This window comes from Serinus canaria, chromosome 5 (assembly GCF_022539315.1).
Source record: "Serinus canaria isolate serCan28SL12 chromosome 5, serCan2020, whole genome shotgun sequence".
Classification (NCBI taxonomy): Eukaryota; Metazoa; Chordata; class Aves; order Passeriformes; family Fringillidae; genus Serinus; species Serinus canaria.
In genome coordinates, this window is record NC_066319.1 from 19268983 (window position 1) to 19283563 (window position 14581).

Here is a 14581-nt window from a genome sequence, read left to right on the forward strand (position 1 = left end):
CTCTAAAGTGAAATTCTGTTTCATTGCTCTGAGCTCAAGTTGTTACACTAATACTAACAGTGATGTAAATATATATATGTATATATATAGATGTACAGCTAACAAGTTCTTCATATCAAGAGGTCCTGCAGTGTTTGTACAGGCAAGGTCATGACTGTCTTTCCAGTCATCTGAAAGAATAGGTAAAGACAGAGCATCCATTTAAGACTTCTGATTGATATTTGAAACCCTTAGACTTTTCAGGAAAATGTAGTTTTTGTCAGTATGAAAGAGCTCTGGAGAATGTCCTGAGAATGTGGGAACATCACTATCTAGTTTTCATTTGGGGCTAGCCAGGCAAGGAGCCAGGCAGAGATGGAGAAAATTACCTGATGGGCAACTTCAAGAGCTTGGAATAGATCTACCTATTGCTCCAGCTTCTTGGATGAAGGTCTTTTCTGTTTGCTGTGGTTCTGGGCTGTGGGCATTTGGGACACTTGTGATTAGCAGGGAATTAAACACAGGATAACCTTGGTGCCATTTGAAGCCACGACATCTGTGCAGATGCCTGTTGTCTGTCTGTGAAGCCATAACTTATAGACATGCCTGTAAGGAGCTTCATCCTGGTGCCTTCCCAGAAATCTTACCTATTTACTAAGTACCTGTTAAGCAAAAATGTAATCATATAGTATTCCTTTGGCCAATTCCCATAGATAAAGATCTGTTTGGTATGTGTAACACTTCCATTAGTGAATCTCTATTCTGTTCCTGAAACAGAGGAAAGCCATAGCAGGGCAAAAACATGCTTTGAATGCAGTTGAAAAAAAATCCTTGTCTCTGGTGTCTGTGGGAACTGTGAAGCTGTTCAGGAGGGGAACAGTGGTAACCTAGCAGGAGGCTTCATAAGGTCAAGGTGCTGTGTTGTCTGAGAGAGATCTTGTTTGTAACACTGAGAAGGGCAATAGGGAAAAAGATAAGTCAGTTAGAAAAACATCACTAGAATAAAGAACATTCTGAGAGTTCAGTGCACAAAAATCTATGAAAGACTTGTCTTAGTGGCACATAAAATCATCAAGGTTGAAAAATTTAATAAGAGGTTTGAGAGACTTAGCTGGATGCCCTAAGAACTCCAAACACAGAAAGTAAATAATGTGCAGAAGCTCTGCCTGTCTGCATTTGATTTTTGTTCTTTAACCTTCCAAGCTGCAGCTCTGCACTTTAACCAGTTGGAATTTAAATGTGTTGTTACAGTAGCATCTTTGTTGGAGATGGACCATGACTCCTGCTCATTAAGGCTACAGATGTCTGCTCAGATTATGTATTTCAAAAGCTTTTTCTCCAATGAACTGTGAAAAGCCAGGCTTGAGCAGAGGATTGTGAAAGATAAAATAATAGCCTCTCATCCCTCTGTCTGGCAGACTTAATGCAGTTACTCTCAGATCTTTTTTTTAAACTTTGAGACAGCAAATTTGTTCACAGTCAATAAAATAGACCTCTAAGCACAACCTGCTGTGTTTCCTTTATCAGTATTTTCCTAAATTATTCACAAGGCTTTTTACACTCCAAAAATCTCTAATCTGTGAATTTGGCATTTCCCGGATACTGGGGTTTAATAGGCATAAGTGGCATTGATAAACTGTTTATATGTGGCATGATAGAAAACAGATCTTCTTAAGGGGGGGAAAAAAGGCACAAAATAGTAAATACTCCATGAATTTAAATGAAATTTGTTTGCCCACTCACTCTTTTTCATGTATTTGCACTTAGTAGCAGAGCAGACAGAACTTTTTAAACCTACCTGGATAATGCCTGCTTCTCCTGGGAGATGATAACTGAATTACCAAGAAATTCAGTTAAATGACTTCTGTGATGTGTAAACATTTGCTGAAAGTTATTAGAGCAGAGCTAAAGAGTCATGGATTTTGTTTCCTTGAGTAGTCGTGCATGTCCTACAGACAGTTTCCAGGTGTTCTCTTTATCTCACCTTCTCCCTTTTACATCGAGTGCCAAATGGATAGAGAGGTTCATCAGGCAGTCTCAGCTCAGTACCCCTCATTCTGTTCCAAACCTCTGAATATTCACCAGACTCTACAAAATAACCAGTATGTTATCAAGGAATTCTAAAAAGTTACTTATTTCAACATGATCAGGTACATAGGAAGACAAAGCAAAAACTTGATGCAAAAGTCTCCTGTGTGCAAAACTGTCTCATAGTTCTCTACTATGTTTTGTTTTAGCTGTACCATACAGCAATTTTCTTGTCAAAGTGTTACTTTGGAAGACCATTAAGAGCAGTTCACCTCTCTAGGACTGCAAGCCAAGCAGTGTTGATAGGCTCAGGTAATGTTATTTTCATCTTTTGCAGGCTTGGATTTACTGGCCTTGCTAGAAAGGAGAGATTAGGTACATACAGGTTGGTCTTTTGTGGAGTAAATTATATCACAGCCAAAGTGAAGTGCCACTGGACTTCACTTGTGAGCGTGGATTGCTAAGAGACCTTAAGGTTATGTCTTGTTGGCCCAGAAAACCCACCAATAAGTCAAGAATAATATTGTTTCTGTGGTGAAAAAATACTTAGTTTCAATGGTAGCTGGAGCTTCCTGGTTAGAACTCCATCTCAGGTACAGTCTGTTCCTGGACAGTTATAAAGACTATGCATGTTTAGGGAGCTGGATTCTTTGTATGGGGAGGGTGTCTCTATGCAAATCCTCAACTCTGCCTGGGGTGCAAGAAAGAGCACTTGACAAATGAACCAGATTCTTTCCTCTTCACAGGATAGATCTGTACTTCTCTGTGCTGCTTCATGTTAGACACACATGGGCTAGAATTAGCTGAACTGATGGAGATGCTAATTCCAATCCTAAACGCAGTATTGCTGTGTTGGCTGGTTCAAAGGTTGCACCAGACAGCACTGTTCAAAACAGCACCCTAATAGCTCTGCTTCTGGTTCAGACACCTCTACACATGCCCTTAGATTGCTCTGGGTTTCAGAAAGACAGTGAACTAAATAGGAATGTGAGAAACAGATCTAAACACCCGAAAAGGAATAGAGTTATTGGTAAATAAATGATGTTTCATTAGCCACAGTAATCCCAAATCTCCAAAACAGCATGTTACCTGCAAAGTTATCCCAAATCTCTGCAAAATATGTCTATGATTGTTGTATGCAAAGGACTGTAAATCCAGATAAAAGATGGTTTGTTTCACACTGTTCTGAAGCTGGTCATCAGATCCCATCTGACTTTTGACAAAGCAGTTTCTCTTCAGCAGTCCAGTTAACTTGCTTGGATTTATAGAACTGGTTCTTGTAGGACCTACAAGATGTTATCTTAAACAGGTGGATAACTTTAAAACTTTGGGAAAAAACGGTGATGGATAATTCACTTCTCATTTTTCTCCCCTTTTAGTAAGATGGAGATTATACAGAGAAGAGACTGTGCTGCTGCAGAATGACCCCATGGTAACTAATTAGATCTCATCAGGTCTGCAAAGGCATCCTGTTTTCAGCCTTATGCCAATGTACTGTAACCACTGAGTCAAGTTGAATGAGAGTCTTATGGTATTTTACTGGGATGTCATAATAGATTTACCTTCCTTGCACTTGCTGCAGGTAGTAGTATTCATCCATGGGTCAGTCCTTGCAAATAAACTTCTTGATGCTTGCATAAAAATTATCTGCTTGTCATTATATTCCCTGCACTGGTTCTTGTCTGTGATGCGTGACATGAATTCATTTCTCAGCTGTTGAATTTAGGGAGTGTATTAAAGGAGCCAGAGTAATATGTGATGAGCTGTAATTAAAATTACTAATGCATGTCAATTCCTTTCCTTCCTTCTGTTCTCATTTACATTCCTCATGCAGACTTGGTTCACTTTGCTGAGTGAGCCAGAGACCAAATGTTGACTGGAAGCAGTGATTTCTGTTTTCTCTAGCACAGTTGCACAGGGAAATAAAGTTAGCAAAGATCCTCCCTGAGGTGTTAGACTAAGTATCAGGAAAAGTCTGGCTTGCATCTGGCCTGCAAAGCTCTGGTCTGTGGTTGTAGTGGCATCATCAGTGGAACAGCTCTATCTTAGTGGTAGTTTTCATTGCAGCAGGACCAATAATCACAGAATGGCTTGGAATGAACCATAAAGACCATCTCATTCCAACCCCCCTGCTGTGAGCAGGGAAACCTTTCACTAGACCAGGTTGTTCAAAGCCCCATCCAGCCTGGTCTTGAACACTTCTAGGGATAGAGCATCCACAGCTTCTCTGAGCAATCTATTCCAGCACCTCACTACTCTCATAATGAAGAAATCATGTTTTCTTTGTTCTGTTACAGTGTTTTTTTCCCATCTCATCTCTTATGAAAGTATCTATGCTTTAAAATTGAGATGTTTAAAGGATTAGCCATTTTATGTTGTATTGTCTTACTGACAAACGCAGAAGCTGTTTTTAGTGATGCTTGCAATCGTGATTTGGTGTTTAACCATGGAAGTGAACTACCAAACTCAAATATCGAGAGAGATACCTAAAGCATCTTGGATGAAAACAATGGGTGCTTGAGTAAAGATCTTCCATTATGCTGGGCACAGTCAGTATATATTTCATCTGTTAGAGAAATACGCTAGTGGCTCTGTTGCAATTCTGAATTACTGAAAAGCAGTTTTGCTTGATAAGGAAAATCACATGCCAAGATTTACTGTGCCAGTCTTCTGCAATAGGAAATTAAGAATTTGGATGGATCATACTCTTGTAATTGTGTGGATTTGAGGTTCTGTTTGTTTAGTTTGGTTTGGTTTTTACTCAGCCTCATATTTTTCTTGAGGTAGATGAATGTCAGAATAGCCTGTTTGAGGCTGTAAGGAATTACAGGCTGCACAGAAAGAGAAATTTTTGCCCAAAAATATATTGCTCAATGGCTGCATGACCTTGTGGATGTGGGGCTATAATGTGTCAGGGGAATGTAAAGTTTAAAAAAAGTTGTTGCGCCTTCTACATGTCTGATTCTGGTGAACTTTGCCAGGTGCAGCTGAAGTATTGTGGTTATAGCATGGAACTGGGTATCTCACCTCTGGAAACCAAAGCTGTGACTTGTTAGGTAGGGGTGGGGGAGATACTCCCACGATAATGCTCATGCTTCCTACTACAGTGTGACAGTGTGTATTTTCCTCTTTCTCAGCTTGTCTTTCCCTAGTAGTTTACGTGCTGGCACTACTGTGGGTGAGGATGGACTGAGGGATACTTTGCCATCTCCAATTTGCATGCGTGTACTTTTAATGAGCTCATTTTTCACAATCTGAAGGAAAAGGGAAAACTTTCTTTGTCAGGCAGCGTGTTAGCAGAAAACACAGCATAGGCCAAAAGCAGTTTTATAGTGAAACCAATCTCAGCCTTCCTTTTCCTTTTGTCTTGCAGAGGCAGGGAGCGGCCAAGATTACGTGACCTCTGACAATCAGCTGCTTTACTACCCAAGCATTACCTACGCCATCATTGGCAGCTCTGTCATTTTCGTGCTCGTGGTGGCCTTCCTGGCCTTGGTGCTGCACCACCAGCGCAAGCGCAACAATCTGATGACGCTGCCGGTGCATCGCCTGCAGCACCCCGTGCTGCTGTCCCGCCTGGTGGTCCTCGACCACCCGCACCACTGCAGCGTCACCTACAACGTCAACAACGGCATCCAGTACGTGGCCAGCCAGCCCTACCACAGGCCAGTGGAGCTGGACTCCCCGCCATCCTACTCAGAGGCCGTGCTCGACCAAAGGTATGTCCAGGAGCTGATTCGGGCCTCCCCAAAGTATCCCTGTGCTGGTTACAGCTCTGGTAATTGTGCTGCTGCTCCCCACCCACTGCTGCTTTTGACAGAAGTCCAGTCCTGCGCTTTTGTTGCCTGCACAGGGTCAAATTTCAGTAAATCTGAGCTCCTTCTGTGTATGAAAAATTCATGGTCCTCAGGTCTGTTTACTGTTAGTGGTATTAAAAGGGATTTGAGGCAAACTTAAGTCTCTTAGCACATATTGGTAGTAAGATTTTAAGAATGGCAGGAAAATGTATCCCTTGTCTAGTAGTGATAACCTGTGCCAGTTTGGAATCAAAATGTGAAAACTGAATTTGGAGTTTCATCCAAAAAAACCCAGGTAAGTTGTAGGTCATAGCACTGAAAAAATACAGCCCTGTTCATTTATAATAAATATATAAAGGTGAGAGCATTCTTCAGTTCTTTTATAAAGAACTGTATAGTTCTTCTGCTCTGCACTGCTTTACCTTTTACCAAGAGAAGAAAAGAACAGAACTCTGGAGAGGACTCTTCCTAATTTAAATAACTGAAAGTGCTTTGAAGTTTGGTGTGGGCTTGTATGTGATGCTTTTGTAGTTATGTAGTTATGACACTGGTTTTATTTGTAGATAATTAACCTTCATTTTAACCTCTGTCTGTAAAGTCTTTCCAAACAAAACTTGAAAGCAGACATCCCCTGTACCTAGAAAAGATATGGTACAAACTTTAACAATTCAGATTGTTCACTATCACCCTGTTGGTATTTACAGTACAAACTGTGGGATTTAAGAATAGTTGTAAATTCCTATTCTCTACTGCTTTTGGCTGCAGGTCCCTTGTCTTAATGTTGACTTTCATAATAATGATATATTTTCATTATTAAGGACAACTAAATGAGCAGGTGTCCAGATTGTAATTACTTCTCACCTGAGCTGATAAAACCATCACTTTGGAGCTAATTGCCCCCAGTGCCTGTTATCAATCTGCTCAACCCTTACTTGCTTGCTATCAGAACAGTTTTCCTGAATGTAGTGCTCATCTTGCCTGTGCCTACTTAACAGTTGTTCTGCGTGTGATCTCATGACAGCCAAAGTGATTTGTCAGTGTGGAGAATTCAGTTTGTTATTTATTTGTAGACTGTAAGCCATTAATCTCTGTCACTTAGTGGAGGTTTCCTTGGAGCTTTCTTCTGCTCACGTCATCATCTGTAGGTGTAAATCCACCACTTAATGTTACTTCTTTTAGTATTTTCTCTGGAGTGAATGTTAAGCAGAAAAGTTTTTTACCTCTTGCACAGCTGTCTTTGAGCCAGCTTTGCTGGGAGTCCATAGCCATCTAATTCAGCGTGTGGATTGTTAAACAGATTGTAATTACTGTATTGCACCTTGGCCAGAAACCTTGCTTCCCAGTGGTGGTGTGGATGTTTTGAAATTACCTGAATGCGAGCAGGTCTAAGATCTCTTGATATGTGTCATAATTGAAAAGCTAAGAAATACTGTTTGTTTTTTTTCATCATTGGAATACCATGTACTATCTTCTGTCCCACAGTTTTCAGTAACTTCTTACTCTGTTGTGTGTCTTACAGCAGACCACCTTGGTTTGACCTTCCTCCTCCACCTTATTGTTCTGAGTCTGAATCCCCTAATCAGCCAGACCTTCCTCCTTACCGCTCTCGGTCGGGAAGCTTGGCCAGCACAGACACCCCCGTGGCAGAAAGTCCTGTGGGCACATCCGACAGCTGGACGAGAGACGTCCGTGGCAGCGTGGATGGGCACAGAACTCTGCTGGAGAGGACAGTAGATCAGAGTGATCCTCTGGTCAGCCACACTGCTGAAAGAGAAGTGTAACTGCTCTGGTAGTTGGGATGGCCAGAAGGCATTTACTGTGTCTGTGTGGGTTAATCTGCTGTGGCTAATAGGTTTCAGGGGGACATGTGTCTGAATGATGACTTGCTTTGAATTCACACTGAGTTAATATTTGAATTCAGCGGTTTGGGTTCATCGAAGGTAGAGCAAGGAGAACTAAACCTAGAGTCCCATCAGCTCTCCACAGTGTTTCTGTGAGCAAGTTCTGGTTCAGACGAGTAAGAGAAACATCAGTGCTTTGTCAAAAGAACTGATGCGGTGTATTTATTGGACTGCTTACTGTATATGAATGTATATATGTGTGTGTATCATATTTACAGAAGTTGCACGGGAGAACTCTGCCAGAAGGACTTTTTTTCAGACTGCCTTCCATCCTCTCAACGTGGGAGCTGTTTGTTCTTACTGTCTGGTGCCAACTGGTGGTCACTGAAGCACATGAGAGGCACTCATGCTGCTTGGAGGTCCGGTGCCCAATGCCAGTCTCCTGGCAGTGCCCAAATTACAGAACGTCTGCTATTGACCCATCTCTACATGGCCTGGAATGTTCTCACTGTGAAAGAGGTTTAAGCTTGTGAGGATGCAACAACTAAGTCAGTTTTTTTTTTTTTTTTCCCCAGATGCCAGTATCTAGGCCAAATTTGCATGGGTTGTCTCAGCAACACCACAAAGGTTGGCTTATCTGTCAAATGTCAGGGCTGAGTTGAGTACACAGGTGCTGAAGCTTCTCAAAACAACAGAGCAGGGCTTCTTTTCCTGTGTGGCATAGCATTATTCAATGTATTCCCTTTTAAAAAAAACCCACAACTGAACAACGAAACAAACTCCCGAATTGTTCCAGCAAAATCTTCAATACCAAAACTGCTGTGAGGCAAATACCCAGCACAGAAAGCTTTAATGTCAATAAGTATTTTGCTATATTTGTAAAATACCTGAAAGCAGGTCATGCCGTGAAAGGCTTGGTATCCCATCTACAGCCTATGTGTAAACAGGCATGGATACCTACCTGTGTGTAGGTACATAGTGTATCACTTGGGTTTAGTTCTGCTACACCACGAAAACTCTAGTGTAAAAGTTTTGGTTTTGATAAGCTCATTGGTTTTCACAGGGTTTGCATTATTCACATTAATTTGGTTGAAATTGTAACTTCTGCAGCAGAACTATTTATGTCTGTTCTGTGGTAAGTCTTGTAATGGTCTCCTGTCAATTGTGTTTCAGTGCACCTTGTTGAATCACCATGTGAAAGCACCTCTGAGGTTACAGGTATTTAGAGAAGCAGGAGGGAAGGAGCTGTGAATTTAAATGCCACTGCAGTGCCGTACTTGTGCTCCGTATACAGAAAACAGTGCAGTGTCTTCCTCTTGTCTGGGGGGAAATTTGCCTTGAAAAATTATTTGTGTTTGTCTATCCCACATTTCCCACTCTTTCTATGTAAAAAAGAACAGTGTCATTAAACAGACCTTGCAGTTTAAAGGAAGTGAAGGAAGCTGACTGCCCACACCTTCTGCTTTCTTCCTTCCCATCTTTGTAAGGTAGATTCTTTTAGATTCTTTAACCTTTTTGCCCAAAGGTTACATGCTCAGAACCCAAAAATCTGGAGTGCAAGTAAGGCAGCAACTCCAGTTCGGTCTCAGTTCTCATAAATACAACTGAGTTTTTAGGGAGAGAGTTAGGGTGGTGTTGTTTTTTGAGTTGGGGTTTGGGTTTTTTTTGTTTTTTTTTTTCATTTCCAGCTTTGGAGTCTGTTGTCACAATATGCAAGAGGCAGGGACCAGATAGATTTACAAGCACAGGTCATTCCAGTACTGAGGACATGGTGGGGAGTCCTGGAGAATTCTAATGCTGATGGGCTAGGCTGACTTTGGAAGCAGATTAAGGGCAGCTTTCATTACAAGCTTAGGCAGCCTGTGGTGAGGTGCATTGGTGAAGATGCTCCTAGGTCCTAGCAAAGTAATATACAAGAGTGACTCAGATTTTATCCTTGCTGAGAACTCAAGCAATGTAATTATGCTGTCCTGCACAAAGCAGGATTTAGCTTTATTACTGACTGACCAAGGTCATAGGCAGACTGTTGTCATTACACAGAGCAGACAGCTATTTATTTTACAGGTAGATCAGACTCAGGTATATGAATGAGTTAATAGTACAGATGGGTGCAGGGGTATCTCCTGTGATCACTGGACCCTGCTGTCCCTCTTGCCTTTCAATAAGGTTCTGCTTGGCCTCTGTAAGAGAGCTGTGTTATGCTGTATCAGAATTAACCTTAATGGTTTTCTGTTACAGTTTTATAAACTTTATATTTGCCTTGAAAACACACCACTGAAGAGTTTGCAGTAGTTTCATTGTAATTAGGTATCTTTTTTATTTTAAAGTTGCCTAAAGCTGTATTAGTGAAACTTAATCTTTGTGTCCACTACCCCTCAAACAAGCCTTCCACAGGGGATTGCATTTCACCATGTGTATTCTAAGACACCAGAGGGTGTGCAGCCCAAATCCTGTGTGCCTACGGCATCTGAAAAACATTGCCTCACATTGCTAAGAAGAAGAAAAGAGTGAATATAGCCTGTTTCTTCTGTTTTGTGTCAGTCACTGTCATATATGTACATATATATATTAAAAAAAAAGATACTCTTTCAGGTTGTATATATTTGGTAGCTTTTGCATTAAGATAATTCGTTTGGACTTTACCAAAAAAAAAAAAAAAAAGAAAAAACATTCTTAATGGTGTGATGTTTTCCCTTCCAGCTAAGGGTGTATTTATCTTTGTATATGAGTTGTCTAGTTTTTGAGAACAACTTAAAAGGAGATTGTGCCTTTCTGTTTGAATGTTGGTTGGAAAATCTGTTACCTGCATTTCTGGACATATAATTGTCTAGAGATCCAGAAAGAGCAACAAGTCTTGTCTTCCTCTTCCTTGTTACTTATGGGGACCACTGAACTTAAAGGAATACAGCAATTCTTGTTCCAAAAAGGTGTGCTAAAACTTGGGGTGGCTCATCTTACTCCAGTTTTCTGGTGTGTAGAACAGGTTTGCTAGGCTGGTTTCTTTGGAAATTGCTGTAGTATCACACAGAAATTGTTTATGGTGTATCACTTCTAGTGTGTTCATGCAGCATTACGCTGCATTATTCAGTGGAATCTTTGGGAAACGTGCTAATGAAATTAAATATTTCATTGAAAATCCTGCAGCTTGTAGGGCTGAAGTTAAATGTTCATCCAATACCTTGTTGGTAGGGTTTCTTTTCGGTAGCAGGTAAAACTGGAATTGATCATCCTATTGTTTGCAATCGTTCTTAACCTTTTAGTTTGGTGTTAGTCATCCAAGAGTTTTTCTTTCTACTTAATATTTAAACAAATGGATGTTATTCCAAAGATTTATTCTTAAAAAAGTAAATCCAATTAAAGTTCTCTTCAAGAGCCAAATTCTGTTTCCACATCTGTACTGAATGGTGGCCACTGAATTGCGTAGTTCTCAGTGCAGCTATTAATACATTTGAACAAAAGAGTTTGAAGAAATGATTACTTGACTTAAATGAAGGCATGTCAGAAAGGTCGTTTAAATACAAACAAATAAATAAAATCGAGGAGCTTCATCGGTAACCTCTGCTGAAATCAGTGTGCTGTGTATTTAAAATGAAGCCATTAGTGATTCTGCTTGATAGTAATCTGAAGTTCCTTGTAAGGCAAATTGCCATTTACCTCTCTGATATTGGAAATGGAAAACTGGCTGTGATGCTTTTAAAAGAGAGCCTATGAATAATTTTCTTGGCTCTTGTCTGCAGTGACATATACAAAAACACTGACTGCATTGGAATTTTTAAATAACTGCATTTCTTCTTCCTCTGCTTTTAAGCCAAATGAGTTTTATTTACACCACTTCACTTTGATACAGCTAATAGGGCCCTTGTGATAGATTTAGAAACTGAGTGGAGGAAAGAGATGACTCTCACTTTAATTAATGCTGCAGCTTGTTAATCTTGTGCTCTTTCCTTTTAGACATCATAGCAAAGACAAATGGTTTTAGTAGATAAGGAAAACTATTAACGATGAAAAGGATGGAGGGACACTGATTCTGATTTTTAATGAATATTTAAAATTGTATCAATGAAGAAAAAAATTAATGCTGTGTTTTTAATGTGGTGATCAAATGACAAGTACTGTTTTTAACTGTTGCTTATTGGAAGCTACTTTGCATATAATGCCTGGAACTAAAATTGTAAGACAAGGGCTTTTCTTGCAGTTCTTACTAGATCTGCAGTATTTTTTAATTAAACAAGGTTATATTACACCCATGGACTAAAATATGGACTACAGGAAGAATTTCAATACTGTGCTGGATTCTGCTTGAATGTATCCCAGTACAGGACTGTGGCCTTCATTTGTCTTTTTTTTTCTTTCGGCTTTGAGGGGTTTTGTCAACTTGAAGTGAGACGTCACTTAAATGCTTTAAAAGAGGTTGTATGTTGAACCTTGTCTTAAACTTTTGTAAACTGGAAATCTTCAAAAATGTATTCTGTATTCCTGAATAAAATTGGTGTTTTAATACTGTTCACACAAGTGGGCATGTCCCCTGTCTCATAAAGTCTCAGTTGTTCTAGTTTTATAGCCCTCTACATGGGGCTTCTTATTTCTTTTACATTCCATGTTAGGTTTTGTTAGCTCTTTGTGGGTATTAATTATATTTTTTAAACGAAGTAATATTGGAATTCACATGTACCTGTGTATAAAAAAATCTACTGATCCATATTTATACAAATGAAAATTGCTTAATATTATAATTTCTCATTTTGCAGTCCTATTTGTGCTATCAAAGACAAGGTGTCAGAACCAGTTTTGTCTGCTTTGTTGCAAAGCTCTAGAGGCTGCAGCAGAGGTTGGTGCTCTGTGTTGGCTGCTGTGTGTGGTTTTACCAGCAGAGCTCAGGGGCTGTGTGAGCATTAGCTTCTACCTCCTCCTTTCTGCCTGCCCCTTCCCCACTAGTCGTGTGCCCAGCATAATGTCCCTGTTTATCTTCAGGTCCGTGAGCCAGGTTCAAGTGCAGATGCTCCTAGGAGGCAGCATGTCTGCCTGTCGTCCTGAGTCAGGACTGCTCCTGACAGATGCCCAATCAAGCACCACCACTGTCAGGGGAACCATCCAGACCCACAAAGTCTTGTCACTCAAAGGATTACCGTAAGAAGGACCCTGATGTTATAATGTTACTTTCCCAGACTAAGGAGAACTAATTCAAATGTTATCTCTAACTGGTTGAATCTCTGTAAGTATACAGAAGTTGACATATTCCACTTCCATGATTCCTTTCCTCTTGCTAACTTTACAAAGGCATGCCAGTTTTATTGTTATCCTCATTAATTAAATCACATGCCCTGACTCAGATTCTCAGATGGAAATCTTTGTTTGGTTCTGGCAAACTGCCCCAGAATAGCTGTGGATACAGAATTCACACCAGCAGCACAAGGGAGATAGGGCTGTTGAGGCTGCCACAATGGGCTCTCTGCAGGAGAGGGAATACTGGGCTCTCATGGCTGACTCATTCAGTCACACCCAGCAAAAGCTGTGCTTGAGAAATGTTAATAATAAATACCATAGTCTCCAGCTAAGCTCCCTAATTAATCTTTTTTGTTCTCTCTGCTTTGATTTGTTTAAAGATCCTAATTTTTACACCTTAAAATTAAATAGGCAGCAGTGATTTCTGAATGCAACATCTTTTCTTGCTGGTTTGCAAGCAGTTTGTTAATCAGTCAGCCTCAGTTATCTGTTGGAGAGAGAACTAAGCAGCTTTTCACTGTTCGGGGAGCTGTAGTCCAAAATGATGTGCTGTTATTAATTGAAGCAAAGACATCTTCATGTGGAAATTCACAGCTCTTCTTTGCTTTTCAAAGCAAAGTTGAGGGTATGCATATTGCATAAAGCACTTTGGAAAAGTACTGGAGGGATCATTCTAGGGAATTAACTTTTCTGTTTATCTGCCAAACATACTGTGAATAAATAAACTGAAACATGATTCTCTGCTCCCCAAAATCATGGGGAGCATCAAAAATTTGATGCCGGATACCATGCAGAAGACCCCCATTCACTGAGAATTGATTTGGGACCATCCCATCACTTCCTATATGCTTCCTAACAGCCACTGTACAGGTGGCTTTTCTTTTTTTTTCCTAGTCTCTTCTTACCTAAGGTTAATTCCTCAGTTACCTTGAGGTAAAACCTTTCATCTCTCATTATTTGATACCACATCCTGTAATGCCTTCAAATTTAAACCACTGTCATTTTCCAGCACACAAAAGTACAATAACCTTCACCTGTGCAGGAACAACGGGAGTAACAGCTCAGTTTCACCCAAACCTCTCCCTTCTCCAGGAGTGCCCAGGCAGCATCACTTTGACTAAATGAATCTGAGTCTCTTCTATTTATTTGCAGCACCTGCTATTTCCTTGACAGATGCAGGTCCTGTAGTAGCACAGTGATGAAGAAGTATGATGTTGTGTTTGACAGAGGAGATTTTTCTTCTCATTTGTTGGTGACAGAGTTATTTCAGAAAATGCTCCAAATGCTTCTTGCCCAACACTGCATCCAACATAGCACTATCTCACAGAGGTGTGGGGCAAGGGGAGGACAGTAAGGTTGGCTGTTTAATGTATAGGAATATATATAACTGCTTTGGAGATTTCTTATGTGTTCCAGCTCTTGTACCTGAGTAAGAAATATTTAAGTGCTGCACAATAAGTGAATTTGCAGATTAAGGAAGTATGGTTGATACTTGGCTGCTCTCTTGCTAATTTCTGTTTACTTAAATATGATGCATAGTCAACAGGAAAAATTCTCCATGCATCTGTTGCTGTATTTATTGTTCTCCCTTGGCAATCTGTGCAGAGCAGAGGAGTCAGCAGAACCAATGAATTACCTGAAGTGGATTTGGAGAGTGCTTCGCTTCAGAAATAAAGGAGCTGGCTTACATATCCACTTGCAAGGTGTCATGTT

General features: G+C 40.3%; 1 protein-coding gene across 2 annotated transcripts in view; it reads left to right on the forward strand.

Annotated features, from left to right (window-relative positions):
* Nucleotides 1–12157, forward strand: part of LDLRAD3 (low density lipoprotein receptor class A domain containing 3) — a 107821-nt gene extending 95664 nt beyond the window's left edge. The window contains exons 5-6 of one of the 2 annotated variants that reach the window (XM_030240625.2): nt 5381–5726; nt 7324–12157. In XM_030240625.2, the coding sequence (XP_030096485.2) occupies nt 5381–5726; nt 7324–7585 (608 nt within the window). In that variant the 3' untranslated portion in view covers nt 7586–12157. The remainder of the gene's footprint in view (nt 1–5380; nt 5727–7323) is intronic. The other variant, XM_050975336.1, reaches the window with a different exon arrangement.
* The last annotated feature ends 2424 nt before the right edge of the window (nt 12158–14581 follow it).